General features: G+C 31.7%; 1 protein-coding gene across 5 annotated transcripts in view; it reads left to right on the top strand.

Annotated features, from left to right (window-relative positions):
• The window catches only part of LOC111624724 (leucine-rich repeat neuronal protein 2-like), a 37342-nt gene extending 23654 nt beyond the window's left edge, over window positions 1-13688 (top strand). For 4 of the 5 annotated variants that reach the window (XM_023367660.1, XM_023367653.1, XM_023367644.1 and 1 more), the window contains one exon: window positions 11489-13688. In XM_023367660.1, coding sequence (XP_023223428.1) covers window positions 11517-13064 — 1548 coding nt within the window. In that variant the 5' untranslated portion in view covers window positions 11489-11516 and the 3' untranslated portion in view covers window positions 13065-13688. Of the gene's footprint in view, window positions 1-4092; window positions 5259-11488 lie in introns of those variants that run through there. The other variant, XM_023367679.1, reaches the window with a different exon arrangement.
• The last annotated feature ends 639 nt before the right edge of the window (window positions 13689-14327 follow it).

Below are 14327 nucleotides of genomic sequence, written 5' to 3'. Positions count from 1 at the left end.
TGAATATTTATGCTTTTAATCTTCATTTCCTGGAAGAAAGAAAGGATAATGAAGTTTGGCTAAGTACTTAATGTATGAGTAAATTTGCATGATATTTAAGCATTTTCTATAAAGGAAGTCATGTGCAATAATTTAATTATCGTTATGCCCACATTAAAATCGATATGGCTGCCAATAACATGCAGATATTACACTGAATCCTAGTCAAGATTTTATTTTTATTTCTGTATTTGAAGTAGTTTAAATTAATATATACAGTATATATTTTTTTTATCTTACCAATTAACCTTTTTGCTTTACGATACATATATAGGATCTAAAAATTACTTTTATATCTTATATTAGAATTATGAAACAATTTACATCAAATACACGTATATAATGTCAATAAAATATTGCAAATATTAAAAATTATATAATAAAATAAACAAAATTTGGAATTAATTCTTTTAAATTTAAAGCATCTTCATCTCTGGACTGTAATTTGAGTTTAAATATAAAAATTCTATCATACTTCAAACTATAGAGATTTTGGTCGGAGCCCAACATCCAGAAAATTCCCAATTCAAATGGGAACGATGTAAATCGGGCATAACTCTATTCACAGATCTCTCTAATACGTTGGACTTTTTAAAACTTTACAACGGAGCAAAATAAATTTGGCCTATAATCTCTCTTAAAAATATATATATAAAACGAAACAGAAAAATTCAATCTGTTTACTTAGTTTCCCCTCTGTCTCTTTTCTATAAGTTTTGTTTATCTAACGGAATTTTTCCAATCTCGACTTTCAAATCCTTTACGCTTTTTCTCCGTGCAATCACACAAGACCAATCTTACCTTGAAACAATAGTATTTGGGATGAATCCTATTCAATCCCCTTTCAAAGAGATCGAACGAAACAGAAGGTACTTCAGATATTGAAGCACCCGAAAAATATTGGCAAGATAGATAAAACTCGGTGAATACTGGTTTCTATAAAGAAGCTCCGCAGAAATCGGTCGAATGCAATATGTTTGGTCGTGTTTAGACCTCCTACCGTGAATTCTAGCTCTTCCACATAGAAGACACCAATAGCTTTATTGCAACTGTATCTATTGTCCAAAATATATTTTCCCATTCAACCTCGATTGTATCCTCGCAATGCGAATTTTTCCTCACATCAATGAAAAATCTTCACACCTACAATCACCTTTTTTTTCTTCATCGCCACCTATTTCAAATGAGATTCGATTTTATTTCTCTTGAATATAAACTGTCATCCTATATAAACACACATTCACATACATACACACAATATAAATATATAGTTTTTTTATTTTTTCCTCTTCTTCTTTCAGGTGATCTATGGATTCATCATTTTTCTGGAAAATAGCTAAAAGATATGATTTTCAAATGACGTAAATTCGATCGCGTCTCTAGGAAAATTTATTTTCTGCCGAGATAAGGTGAAATTGTATTTTCATTCTGTTTAAAACGATTTTTGCACGGCGGAGTAATAAGTTTCGGTGTCGTAACCGATTTGGTTTCGCAGGTGACAGAATTTTCCAATGTTTTTGCCATTATCTAAATGAATTCCTACTCCACGTCATCAAATTTTGCATCGTAAAAATTGCTATGAAAAGCAACAAACATCGTTACGTCACGAAAATTTGTTCCTACGACGTAACGTATTCTGTTGTTTGTTTCGTAACGGCTGTAGGAGGAAAAAAATGCATTGTTACGGAATCAACAGAAATTCACTTTCACTAAAGAATAGTGTTGCTTTCGTTACAAACAAGTTATTGTTTCGAAATATAACAAAAAAAAACATTGTTATTATTGTTACGACATCAATACTATCGTAGTTCTGAAGCAACAAATTTGTTGTTATAAAAAACAATTTATTACAAGAAACAAAAAACGCTGTTATTTTATTTTAAAAAATCTATTCTTACGAAGCAATAAATATTATTAAATCAGAGAAAGTCATTAATACGTCATATAAGATATTATTGCGTCACAAAAATGCATTGTTACGAAATGATAAATATTGTTATTTCGTAACAATCAATTTTATGACGTAATAGAAGTATTTGTCATTTTCTTAAGAATGGATATTATTAAGTCATTTCAACTAATTATTGCGTAAAGACATTGTTTGTATTATCGAAATTCATTGTTACTGAGCTTAAATTGTTTGTATCAACGAAATTTATTGTTGCATCACAATAAATATTTTAGAGTAGGAAATTCATTAATGCGAATCTGTAATGCCAATGATACTTATTACTCCGAACGACAGCTAATATTGTTACGTCACTGAAACTTATTATTACATGGCAATCATTATTACGTCACCGAATGTCGTATTGCATTGTTTAATCAAACTACACATAAACATCAAACACTATTACGAAATATTGACGCAATAATATTTGATGACGTATGAATGGCCAAAATCAAGTTTTTATTAAAGTCATTCTTTTAAACGAATTTTCATTATTTCAACCGCAATTTCGATTAGAAAAATAAAAGAAAAACGGAAAGAAAAGTAATCTAATCCATATTGATTGGATCTAAATGATTAAATTTCACGAAAAACTAAAGATATAATTAAGTCAGTAAATTACTATTTACGTCTCTTAAGTAATCAGTATTAGAGCTGTTTTAATGTAAAGATATTTAGAAAAGAAAATATCTCTTTCCATCTCCTATGTCCATCTATTAGCCAAAATACTAAACGAAATGAATAAAAATTATGCGAAAAAATTAATAAAATAGTTTGCAAGGTTTATAATATATTTCCATACTCTTGCATGAAACATAGGAGCGATCGATTTGGATAAACGTTCGATATTTAGTAACTTTAGCCTGGTCCTCTTTTGTCAAATGAACATCAATTAGATTGTAATTGCCCTTAATTGTGTAGTGGTAAAGAACAAAGGTTTGATTATAGTAAATAACCCATTTAGAATTTCCAAACGTAGAACATAAGCCAAAGACAAAAGTCGATTTATTATAATTAAAGGTATCAGCTACGTCGATCAATACTTATTGATGTCGATAGGGGGAAGAGGGAGGGAGAAGGGAAAAAAGTACTGCAGCTTCGTTAGCGCCCTCTGTGGGAACAATCTCTAATCTCCACGCTTTTCTTCTTCGCCTTTACTATATATATATTTTTTTGTTTTTTCCCTTCTTCGTTCCCAACATGTAAGTCCAAAGACTTAGAAGTAAATCCGTAGAGACGGGCTGACAACTAGCAATTCCTGTTTCTCATTAATCTCTTTCGTCACGTCCATAGCTTAAGCCCGGTTCGAAATGTTGTGTCCTTGCTTTCTCTCGGCGATAATCATGCGAACAACGTCATTGATCCTCGCAACATAACTACTTGTCAAACATAATAACATTGTGTTACTAAGAAATTGCTCTACTAACAATATTACTTTCTCTTTAAGTAATGGAAATTGGAATACGGTAAAAGTTATTAATGGTATCTGAGATACGACGTCCTCACTCTTAAAAAAAGAGAGAGATATTTAAATTATATAAAATGAATTTGAATGCATTTTAGTAAAGATTTCGGTCCACTTAAATTGTGTTTTTCCTATTGCATTCCTTAAAGAGAAAATCGTCGTTGAAACTCTCTAAATTAAATTTTTTTCCTCCACTGAATGTTATGACATAAATACGTTTCGAATTTTGTTTTTTTTACATATTAACGATTAGTAATCGCTTTTAATTATACGATGTTTGCTCGAATGTTTTTAAATTTATACCAAATCTTTATAAAATTTCTAGCTTTTCTTTTTAAATTGAATTTTTTAAATCTTAAAACAGCTCAATTTAAATGTACTTGAATAGAGAATTTACGTAATTATTTACGGTAAATTCATACTTAAACTCTAAATAAATACGGTAAATACGGCTGTAAGAAAGTGTGCCAATGTTGGGAGGAAGTAAAAATCTTAACATCTCTCGAAGCTAAAGCGCAATGTTTAGGTAAGTAAAAACTTATATAATTTTTTAAAATATCTTTTTACGACATGTAAGCGTTAAAATTTACGCTTCTTTACTTCCTGTAAAGCTATAATTCATCGACAAATCCTTTAATCGAAGAAAATCTGTTGGAAATATATATAATTTTTTAAAATATTATTTTACGACATGTAAGCGTTAAAATTTACGCTTCTTTACTTCCTGTAAAGCTATAATTCATCGACAAATCCTTTCTAACTTGCAATTGACCATTTTCGTGGATTCCAAATCTTCATAAGACTTTTATTAACCATCATCTATTACTTACAGTATTTTTATCTTCTGGATGCATTATTTATTTATCGTTTCGTGTACAATTCCTATCAAGACAAATTTATTATTTTTATCTTATTTACTATAGTATAAATGACTAGACAATATTACGCGATTTTTCTCTGTTTTATGGGTACATTCACTTTACCATTTATACAATAAATTCATTGGATATTTTATTATATAAAATTATTTAGAGAAGAAAGGAGAGTAAAAATTGATACACATTTTGATAATGGCGAAAATACACGCACGTATATATATACGTTAGTCGATTTTATGTATGGACATTTCTATTGGCAATAGTAAAATTTTCTAAATTAGATGGCATTTGTAATATTTTTCTGATTTATTCGCCATTATCCTATTTCAACTATTAAGTTAAAGAGAGCAAGTCCTGCAGATCACAAAATCAATGCTTTAGATACCAGGAAACATCCGAAATTTACATGTAACCATCATCACACGGGCTTGATCCATGTAACCATAAACCTTATAGTAAATGATTGTATCATAGAACTTCAGTGAAAAGAAAATATCCCAATTCCCAGATAAAAATTCCAACACAAATAAGTGATAATATGCCGACTATTCTCTAGATTTATTTTTGGAACATCGAATACATTGCTAAAGTTCGTTCAACCGTTGATGATCCTAGAAATAAACAAATTACTCTCTGGACTATTTTCTTTGTTCTTTTATTGTCTATCCTTCACCTTCTGACGTCACCATTTACGTCAAAAGTGAATGACATCCGTTTGCCCGGAACGAGTTGGGACTTTTGCCAAAATTCTCTTCCTCGTGTTCTGTAGCAATGACATCTTTTCGTCTCCTTCTACACCTTCTGTCTAATTCAGATGCTTCTATATTGAGATGCCGTATAATGGATAAGCACCAGTGACCAGGGGATAATTTCTCATCAATGGATATATTTATTTGTTCTATTTTCACCTAAAAGCGTTACATTAGTAAGTAGTTTAAGCTATAATATTAAAATTAACTTCTATTTTTCACTCTGTCTCTTTCTCGCTCTCTCTCTCTCTCTCTCCGTCTGTCTTCTAAATCCGATCCGGCAGCATCCGCTTCTTAAATAGAATTGTCTTATTTAAAGCTTACATTACTACTAGATTACGAATCAAAATTAATATTTTGTTCAGTATTTCGTCAATCGATCGAGATACTGCCATTTTGTAAGTCCTTGACCCTATTAAAACGCTTTCTCCCTGTTTAAATTGATAACTTAATTTAACTTAGATGGCAGAGGATAAATCAGCTAACATTTAAGCAGCTCCAAAATTAAGTAAAACTCTTTGTTTGGCACATTAGAGAGGATTAAAATGAATGAATGTCCGTCTACCAGATAATATAAAATCAAGTCATCTACCGATACTTCCTTGTTTTGATGCCCGTGGATAGAGACGAGAAGAATAAGTTAACAATCCTTTCTATCTTGCAAGCAATTAACTTTGCGTTAAACTTGTTACCATGACGACGGCAACCATGTTTTTCACTTTAATTACGGTGCCATGTATGAACATTTTTCAAAGGTTGTTTTCATAAGGGCAATTATTAGGCGAGGACAGACAACAAACGGGAGACTTGTATCTAGTCATTAATCTTGTTGGTATGCCCATACGATCATTGAACATACTTATTCCATCAAGTTATTCTCAGGACAGAAAAAAATACGATTAATGAATGAATTAGATTCATAATACAGAAAAGTTGATAACAATTGCAAGGAAAAAAATAGGATTGAAATTTATGAACCATCTACCCAGGTGTGATGTTACATGCGCGTTAAAAACGATGAAAGAATCTTGAAAAATTAGAAAAAAAGTTAAAATAAGTAAGTAAATGAATCTCTTCTTTCCTAAAATTAATATTAAAAAAGGTAGTTACAATTTTGAATTGTGTTGCTGCAATAGGATAAGCCTCTCTACGTGATTTGCAAGTAAAAATTTCTCGTCGAACAAAAAAAAAAAATGTTTATATAATTAAACCCTTTAAATCAAACTTTCTAGAATACTTTTTTGTATTCACTTTTATTTAATGTATCATAACAAATAGAGAAAAAAGAAGAAGATGGTAAGATTGTGATCTGTTTAATAACATACATCACTTAGGATTAACGATGGTTACAAGACAATAATTCAAATTAAAAAACAGTACTTTCTCTCGATAATTACTTTTGTTAAGTTAAAAATGGCTTTTCTATCGCTTTTTTTCCCCTGCATAAAGATTATATATAATGTAGGATAAGTGGGTGTTTAAGCCATTTAGATTAGTTATATCCATCATTCATTAGCATCATGTTGTACAGTACATTAATGGGATCTTTGCGAGATTTATGAAGAATGGGATAAATATATACTCCATTTGTCGTAAAGACAATTTATTATTGGCATTACGTTATGTAATTGCAAGCGAAATATATTTGTCAAAATTCGAAAAATATATTTGTAGAGATTTCTCTTGTAACTTAGTTTCATTTAGAAAAGGGGCGTGCGTATTATATAAAGGTATACAGAAAGATACATCAGCAATACTTATCTTATCATATTATTCAAAGATTTACTTCTTTTCGTTTCCTTTTCTTTTGCTTTTTTTCATTTATTTTCGTCCGTTTCGGATCTATTGTTGTCTTCTGATTCAAACCAAAATGAATGCTCGACATAACGGCGCAAAGAAAAGGAAACAAAATAAAGAATAAACAAAAAAAAAAAAAGGCAGATGTGTTCGCATTTCCTGCAGGCTTGTGAACATAGTAATCAGTAGAGTGTTGGAAAAAACATCTTTGCTGTTGAAACTAAACATACATCTTCAGGCGTTCAAATATTTTATGGGATTTCTCTATCTAACAGATCGCAAAATTTCCTTTTAACTATAATTTTTTTACATTTTTTTTTCTCGAGTCATTTAAGAAATGGTGATTTTTATTCACGATCAAATGAATTAAATGCTCGTCGTAATTTTTTTAATATACTATTTTCTTCTTTTTTCTGTAAACTTTCGGAACTTCAAAAGCATTTAATACAGTTTTAAAAAATATACTTCCCTTTTTAGTTGGTTTTTTAGAATCTTTGATTGAATAAATATTTTTAAAAAAGTTATTTTTTAAAGTTATTACTATGAAGTGTATATTTGCTGATTTTTATTAACATTTTAAATATATATATATATATTTTTTTTTTTCTTGATTTTTTATTATGAAAAAGCTAACAAGTTGTTCGACACTTAATTAAATTAAAGAGAATTAACAAAAGTATTGTCTGGAAGATGTTATGTGGAAAAATTCCCTTCGTCCCCTATATTCCCTCACTAGCTCAATTTATATCCAGGAGGGATGGGAGTGGTCACATGACGAAGGACACGCCTCGTCTGTCTCCGGGCATTTTTCTTTTTTTCTTTTTTCCTCTGTGTGTAGTGCAGTAAAGTGCAGCTCAGCAAGTTTGTCTCCGAATCGACCCACCGCAACTTGCCACCTGGCGTCCGAAAATGGAAATTAGCAGGCCAACACTCGGGATGTATCCATTGATTGTTGGCAGCTACAAATGAAATAGTTCACTGTATAATTAGGCAAGTGGGGGCTTGTAAAGTGCGACATGTTTCCCGAATGGTATTAATAAGATTTTCTTCATGCTACTCTTGTTATCGATTACGATAGGTATAGGTATAGAGAAGGAGAAAACTTTAATAACGCAGATGTTTCCGATGTAATATATATATAAATATCCCAGCACCGATATAGGATTGTCAATATTTTATCCGAGATAATTCGGAGGTTTGCCAGATATTACAAGTTAAGCAGAAACACAAAACCGCTTTTACTTTTGCTCGAATAACTTTCAGAAACCATCCAACAAATTTAAAAAACGAAAAAACATGTACATTCTTCCAGCTTTTCTATGCCAAAGTTTGCTATCTAATCTATATCTTTAAGCAACACAAATTACCTATACTTAACGAGCATCAGAGAAAACATCAAAGGCATCACCCAAATAATAGTTTTGAATCGAAACCAAGTAATGACCGGTTACGTTTCTTTTTGTAACAAGGCTAATAAGAATGTTTATAGGAAAAAATCTGGTTATTAATTTGCAGCCAAATGCACCCGTTTGCAAGGCAAAGATAAGATGGAAATGGTGGAGCTAATTAGGATTCAGTGCACACTCACCATATTTACGATCACATTGGCCCAGTGTCATATTCAACCTCGATTAAAGTACTGCATTTCTCCCTCTCACATCTGTCGGGGACATAAACGCTATCCTATAATAAAGGCAAGTATTGAATCTATAGAAGAGCTAATCTCTGGAGCAATGTCATTTTCTACCTTAATCCCGCTTCTGAGTAAAGTTCCAGCATCTTCCACACAATACCAATTTTACCATTAACGATTATATAAATGATACAGAACCGTATCCGAAAAGAGAATCATTTATCTTTTTTTTTTGCTTTCGATTTATGTTGTAAATACATATTTTTTTCTTATATGAGATTTTAATAAACATGACACAGTGTAATAACGATTGCTGCATATAATTAACCTCTCTTGGCACAAGTATTCTCTGAGGGTAAGTAGTTCTCTACTCCAGAGAGATTAGCGAGTGAATGAATATTGATGGGATAAATCCGTCGTGTGTTTGGGAGTTTGCTAAGTGAACTCGTAACCTACTATTCGTATTGCAATTACCGAAGACAATTAAGCTTAACTTCTCTTGTTTGACACGAATGTTCAATTCCTATTGGTAAATTACAAGATAGGATTTGATAACACGTATTGAGATATGTCAAACATCAATTTGCTTGTATGTACATGTTTGAAATGCTATTTTAATTATGATTTTAGCCTATAGTAGTCTTTATAAAATATATATTTTGTAGTATATAATATTTTAAGAAAGTAAAGAAAAAATTTTTTGATTATTTTCTTAACTTGATGTCAAAGAAGCTAATGATTTTTTTCCCTCCTTATTTTGGAATTTGCACTAAGAACAATCTTTTGTATGAATCCAATTAACGCATGCGACATTTAGATAATAGGCGATCTGGAATGCAGAATTCATGAAGCGAATGTTAAGAAGGTGCCGATTAAAGTGTTTTTCACAGCCACTTCTCGTACAAAACTATGTTCTGTGGTATTCTGGATTAATTTGAACGTGAAGTAGTAGCAATTAACCTCTAGAAAATGTCTTACTATAATATTTACGTTCGGAACATTTTTAAAAGTAAAATTTCACGTCTTGGTGACTCTTAACGCAAATATACTCATATTTTAAGTGTTAGAAAACTTCGACATTTATATTTTTTGATAGAATAAAGGCAAAATATAATTAAATCTAATCATAAAGTGATATCTAGATTAATACAAGGGAGAGAACACTTATTGTTCTAGCGCCCGGAGCTACAAATCATGAAGAGCTTAGCTAGAGTACAGTCTTCTTATATAGGAAACATTATCTGGTTACACATAGTCTAAATATTTCCTGTCCAAGCGGTTATTATTTATAAGATATTGCCAACAGCAGGTTAATATGAAGGAAGGTTATTCGACTTGTCCTGTTTAATACACTATTGCCTGCTGACATCTCGAGAATGATTTAACTGGTGCTACATTTAATACAGCTGAATTAGAGTTATAAATAAGCTAGGTTTTCTGCCTATTGAAATTCTTGAAAATCTACCAAGCGAGATTAGAATTTATAAGAAAATTGTAATTTAGTAATTTAGAGGTGACATTATTTATTAACTCATTCCCTCGAGGTGAACTAAACGGATGTAACATAAGCAAAAATTACATGTAGCTTAAATGTTTTCATTTAGTTTCAGAGAATTCGAACGTATTATAATTTAATTAACATTAAAAAAGTTACCGAAAGTATTGACAAAGAAATGACAGTGTAAGTATTTACATGGGTAATATTTTTGTTCTTACAACATGGTGCACTAAAGCTTCTTGTACAGTACGTGCTTTCAATATTTAGAGTGGATGGTTCCTGTCCAAATTACCCTCACAATAGATGCCCGATACGACAGTGAAGGACTCTGAGTCACTGATCCAATACTTTTGGGAATTTATCGAAACGCTCGAAGATTGCTCCACATGTTCTCTTCATATGTAGATATAGAGAAAGCTGACGTAAGGTGGAGGAGAAAGAAAAGAAGGGAAAAAATCAAATAGAATTTCGGAACTTAGAAGGTTTAAATAAAAAATTATTGTCCGGAAGTTTTTTAAATCGTAAAATGTATCTATAGTTGAAAAGATACAATCGATATAATGTGATCACTCGAAAATGTTCTATGTGTCTTCCATTATCAATGTCCGTTGGTAAATGGATAGAAAACCATAAGAAACGACAAACAAGATTAGGAATGGGTGGGATTTCAGCTTAGGGTAGATAATCGAGCAGTCGGGGACGTTGAATGACAAATGACTCTAAGGAGGAGATCCATTGGTCGCTCAGGTAACGCAGTAAAATGAGTTGTAGACATTGCCATCAATTTTATGGAATATACTCCTCTTAAAATCGACTTTCTCAAAATTGTACAAGTTTCTTTTTTTCTTTAATTATAAAGTATATTTATTCTGATATCTAAAAATATTATTTTAATAAAAAACTTTTCGAGGAGTAAGTATCACTGACATCGGTAGAGGTACTGTAATATTAATGTTTGTTTTAATTCCTTCTGAAGAGGTTTAAATTTCTCCAGAGGAAAAAGTGTAAAAGTGATTTATGAGTGTTTACCGAAATTGAAAAAAGTATTTTTTCGATTGAAACGAATTTTTTTTTTCTCGTTAATTGAAGGTGTAGTAATAAAAATCAGCGAGAAATCTTCTGTAAATGTCAGAAGATAAGAAATATTTTCTGTAACTAATATTGTCGTAAGAGTCGTAATAGTTTATTGTTCGAAATATTGACATATTGATAGGAAATCCCGACAAGTATCTCGCAAGAAACGACACGAATATGAAGAAAAATCAAAACAAACAGAAAATATGACGTCGAAATGGTTCCTAACGACTATTTTACTCTCGTCCGCGTCCTATCCATCACCATGCTGCGTCAACTTCATATGTTGCTTGTCAACGCTTAAGATTTATATATATTATTTTCTTTAGTGTTATTTTATTATTAACCTAGTGTTTGACGTACTTTATTGGACTTGTCTACTTTAATTTTTTGTTTTTCGACAGGTAAAACTGCGGGATTCTTTACAACGCCATGTTAATCGCCAATGGAAACCCGCAAAAGATCGCCATCTTGTGTGTGTTCGTTTGCTGGACGACTGCAGTTCGGGTGTTCGGTCCTTGTCCTTTTCGATGCATCTGCGACGACGTCGAATTGGCTGTCAGGTGTGATAATGCCGGTCTCGACGTCGTTCCCATCACTCTCAATCCAGGTCTCCGAGAACTGTATCTTGGAAACAACAGGATCAAGAGTATAATGTCCTCCTTTTCTGTTTACAATGACTTAGAGTATTTAGATATGTCAAAGAATCAGTTGGTGTCTCTTGGAAAAAACAATTTCGAAATCCAGAGGCGCCTCCGTATTTTGCACCTAAACGACAACATGGTCTCTTCATTGAACAATCATACTTTTCGGGGTTTAATATCTCTCCAAGTTCTTCGACTGGATAAGAATTTCCTCTTAGAAATTACGGCTAATGTGTTTCAAAGTCTTTCATCCTTGGAGATACTCGATTTATCTCAAAACAGAATATCTAATTTGGCTCCTGCAGCTTTCAGTGGACTATATCAATTAAAGAAATTATTACTAAGGGACAACAAACTGATGCAAATACCAACAGCTTCCTTCCAGAGAATCCTAGGATTGCAGTTTCTCAATTTAGGATTAAATTCCTTTCAAGCTATTCCCGGTAACGCCTTCTTTCCTCTTGTAAGCTTGAGAACTTTAGTTTTAGATGGTTGTGGAATTCAAATGGTACAGCAAGGGGCCTTTAAAAGGTTAGATAATTTACTTACATTGCACCTGGAAGATAATGAGCTCTTCTCTGTGCCTGTGGATGCTTTGGGTGACATTGGGCGCTTAGAGGAACTCCATATAGGACAAAATAGGATGACACATTTTAAAGCTCTATCTTTTCAAGGATTGACATCTCTGCGAATTTTAGTTGCCAATGGATGTCACGAACTCGAAAGGATAGAAAAAGGTGCATTCGAAGATAACACACGATTAGAAAAAGTTGTTATTAATCACAATCCGAGTCTAGTATACGTGGATCCCAATGCATTCTCCCATTTGAATCATCTCCGATACGTCAGCCTAAGAGGTAATGCTTTCTACACAATACCGGAAGACCTTTTACCTTGGGAGAAGTTGGAATATTTCGATTTGAGAGACAACCCACTGACATGTAACTGCAGTTTGCTATGGTTATGGAGTATGTTACGATCGAAGAATTTTTCTTCGGAGTCTCCTGGAGATACGACGCGTGTTTTGTGTGTAAGTCCGCCTCACCTTAGAGGAAGACCATTGTCCGAATCCAGAATGGAAGACCTAGATTGTTATCAGAACACGAGAAGGCAAATAGTGACAGGTACGGTGGCCGCCGCGGGAATTCTAATATTAGCTACAATAACTTTGGGATTGTGGCATCGCCAGAAAATAGCTAGAGCTTTAGAAAAGAAGTGGAAACAGGACCAACAGGAAACGCAATATCAAAGATCCGAAACGCCAGAAAATCGATATGGACCAATGACACGAGTTGTTCGTCCAACTCCGAAAATATCACCGATAACTGAACTATAGCACGTCCACCTGGGATATGCAACTTCCTTCGCGATTACAAAAAAGAGATTATTTATAGAAAAGTTGTATTTGACGTTTGTCAAGATGATCCTGAATTGATACCACGCTGCTTCTTCCTAGTATCTGCTCAGCGATGCAATATTGTATCAAAAAATTAATGATGATTAATTCCATCAAAGTAATTCCCTTTATCAACTTTTCCAAATCCTTTTCCTCTTCCTGAAAATTTTCCTAAACATTCCCATATATTTTTACTTTATAGCAATAACTTGTGTCCTATCTTATTTATTATCCTATATTCACTTTCCAAATAAAGGTATATTTATTGTATCATAATTCTGTACATATTAATTTAATTATTTTAATTTCCAAAATAAGATAGGACACTAAGTGATATAGTTAAAAAAAACCTTCCTACCTCTTATACCTGTTACCTAATGTTTGAAATCAAATTTGTGTATATTTCTTGCCCACTTGTCTTCAAATTCTCTTCCCTCATCTATCAAAAGATGGAACAGTAATTTATAGGAAAAAAATGATACAAAACAAAATAGTGAAGTATATGCAATACATTGATTTGTGAACGATTTGGGTAATTATTAAATTTTAATAAAATGGCCCAAATAAATTTTAAGTTTCTTTGTTTTATTCATTTGATATATTTGCAATTATTTAAATTATATTAAGATTTAAAGCGAAATTACGAATTATTAACACTCCGATGGCGGCGTATAGTTATAGTACGGGTTTAACAAATTATTTAATAAATATTAATGTATTTTCATAAATGTATATTTCGTTTACGAAAACAATATATTTTAAAATAATAAACTTCAACAGTTATACGAAAATATATTTAATTTAAACTTTCAAATTCAAAATTAACGGTCAATTTACAACGGTCTCGAAACTGATTGGATAATTTAAACGATTTAAAATTAACGGTTATTTTATTAAAATTATTTACTCTATCTATAAAAATAAATAATTTATAATTTATTTGGTAAGTTATTAAAATAACATACATTTTCTCAATTCGGATATCATATTTTAAACAAGATAAGCTTTAATATTTGAGTGTAAAACTGAAAATATAGACTATGTTCATAAATAAAATTCGAATCGATCATTATAAAAAATTATAGGGATATAAATAACCGGAGCATCAACGAACACTAAGGATAATAGAATTAAAGTATTCGAACTCAATTTTTTAGGATCGTCGAGGGAATAGACCCTCCTGTCGCTTTCTGCATGCAAGTT

This window comes from Centruroides sculpturatus, unplaced genomic scaffold (genome assembly GCF_000671375.1).
Source record: "Centruroides sculpturatus isolate CEXI.00-Female unplaced genomic scaffold, Cexi_2.0 scaffold133, whole genome shotgun sequence".
Taxonomy (NCBI): Eukaryota; Metazoa; Arthropoda; class Arachnida; order Scorpiones; family Buthidae; genus Centruroides; species Centruroides sculpturatus.
Note: the sequence above shows the minus strand (reverse complement) of the source record. Positions and strands in the feature narration are given on the sequence as shown.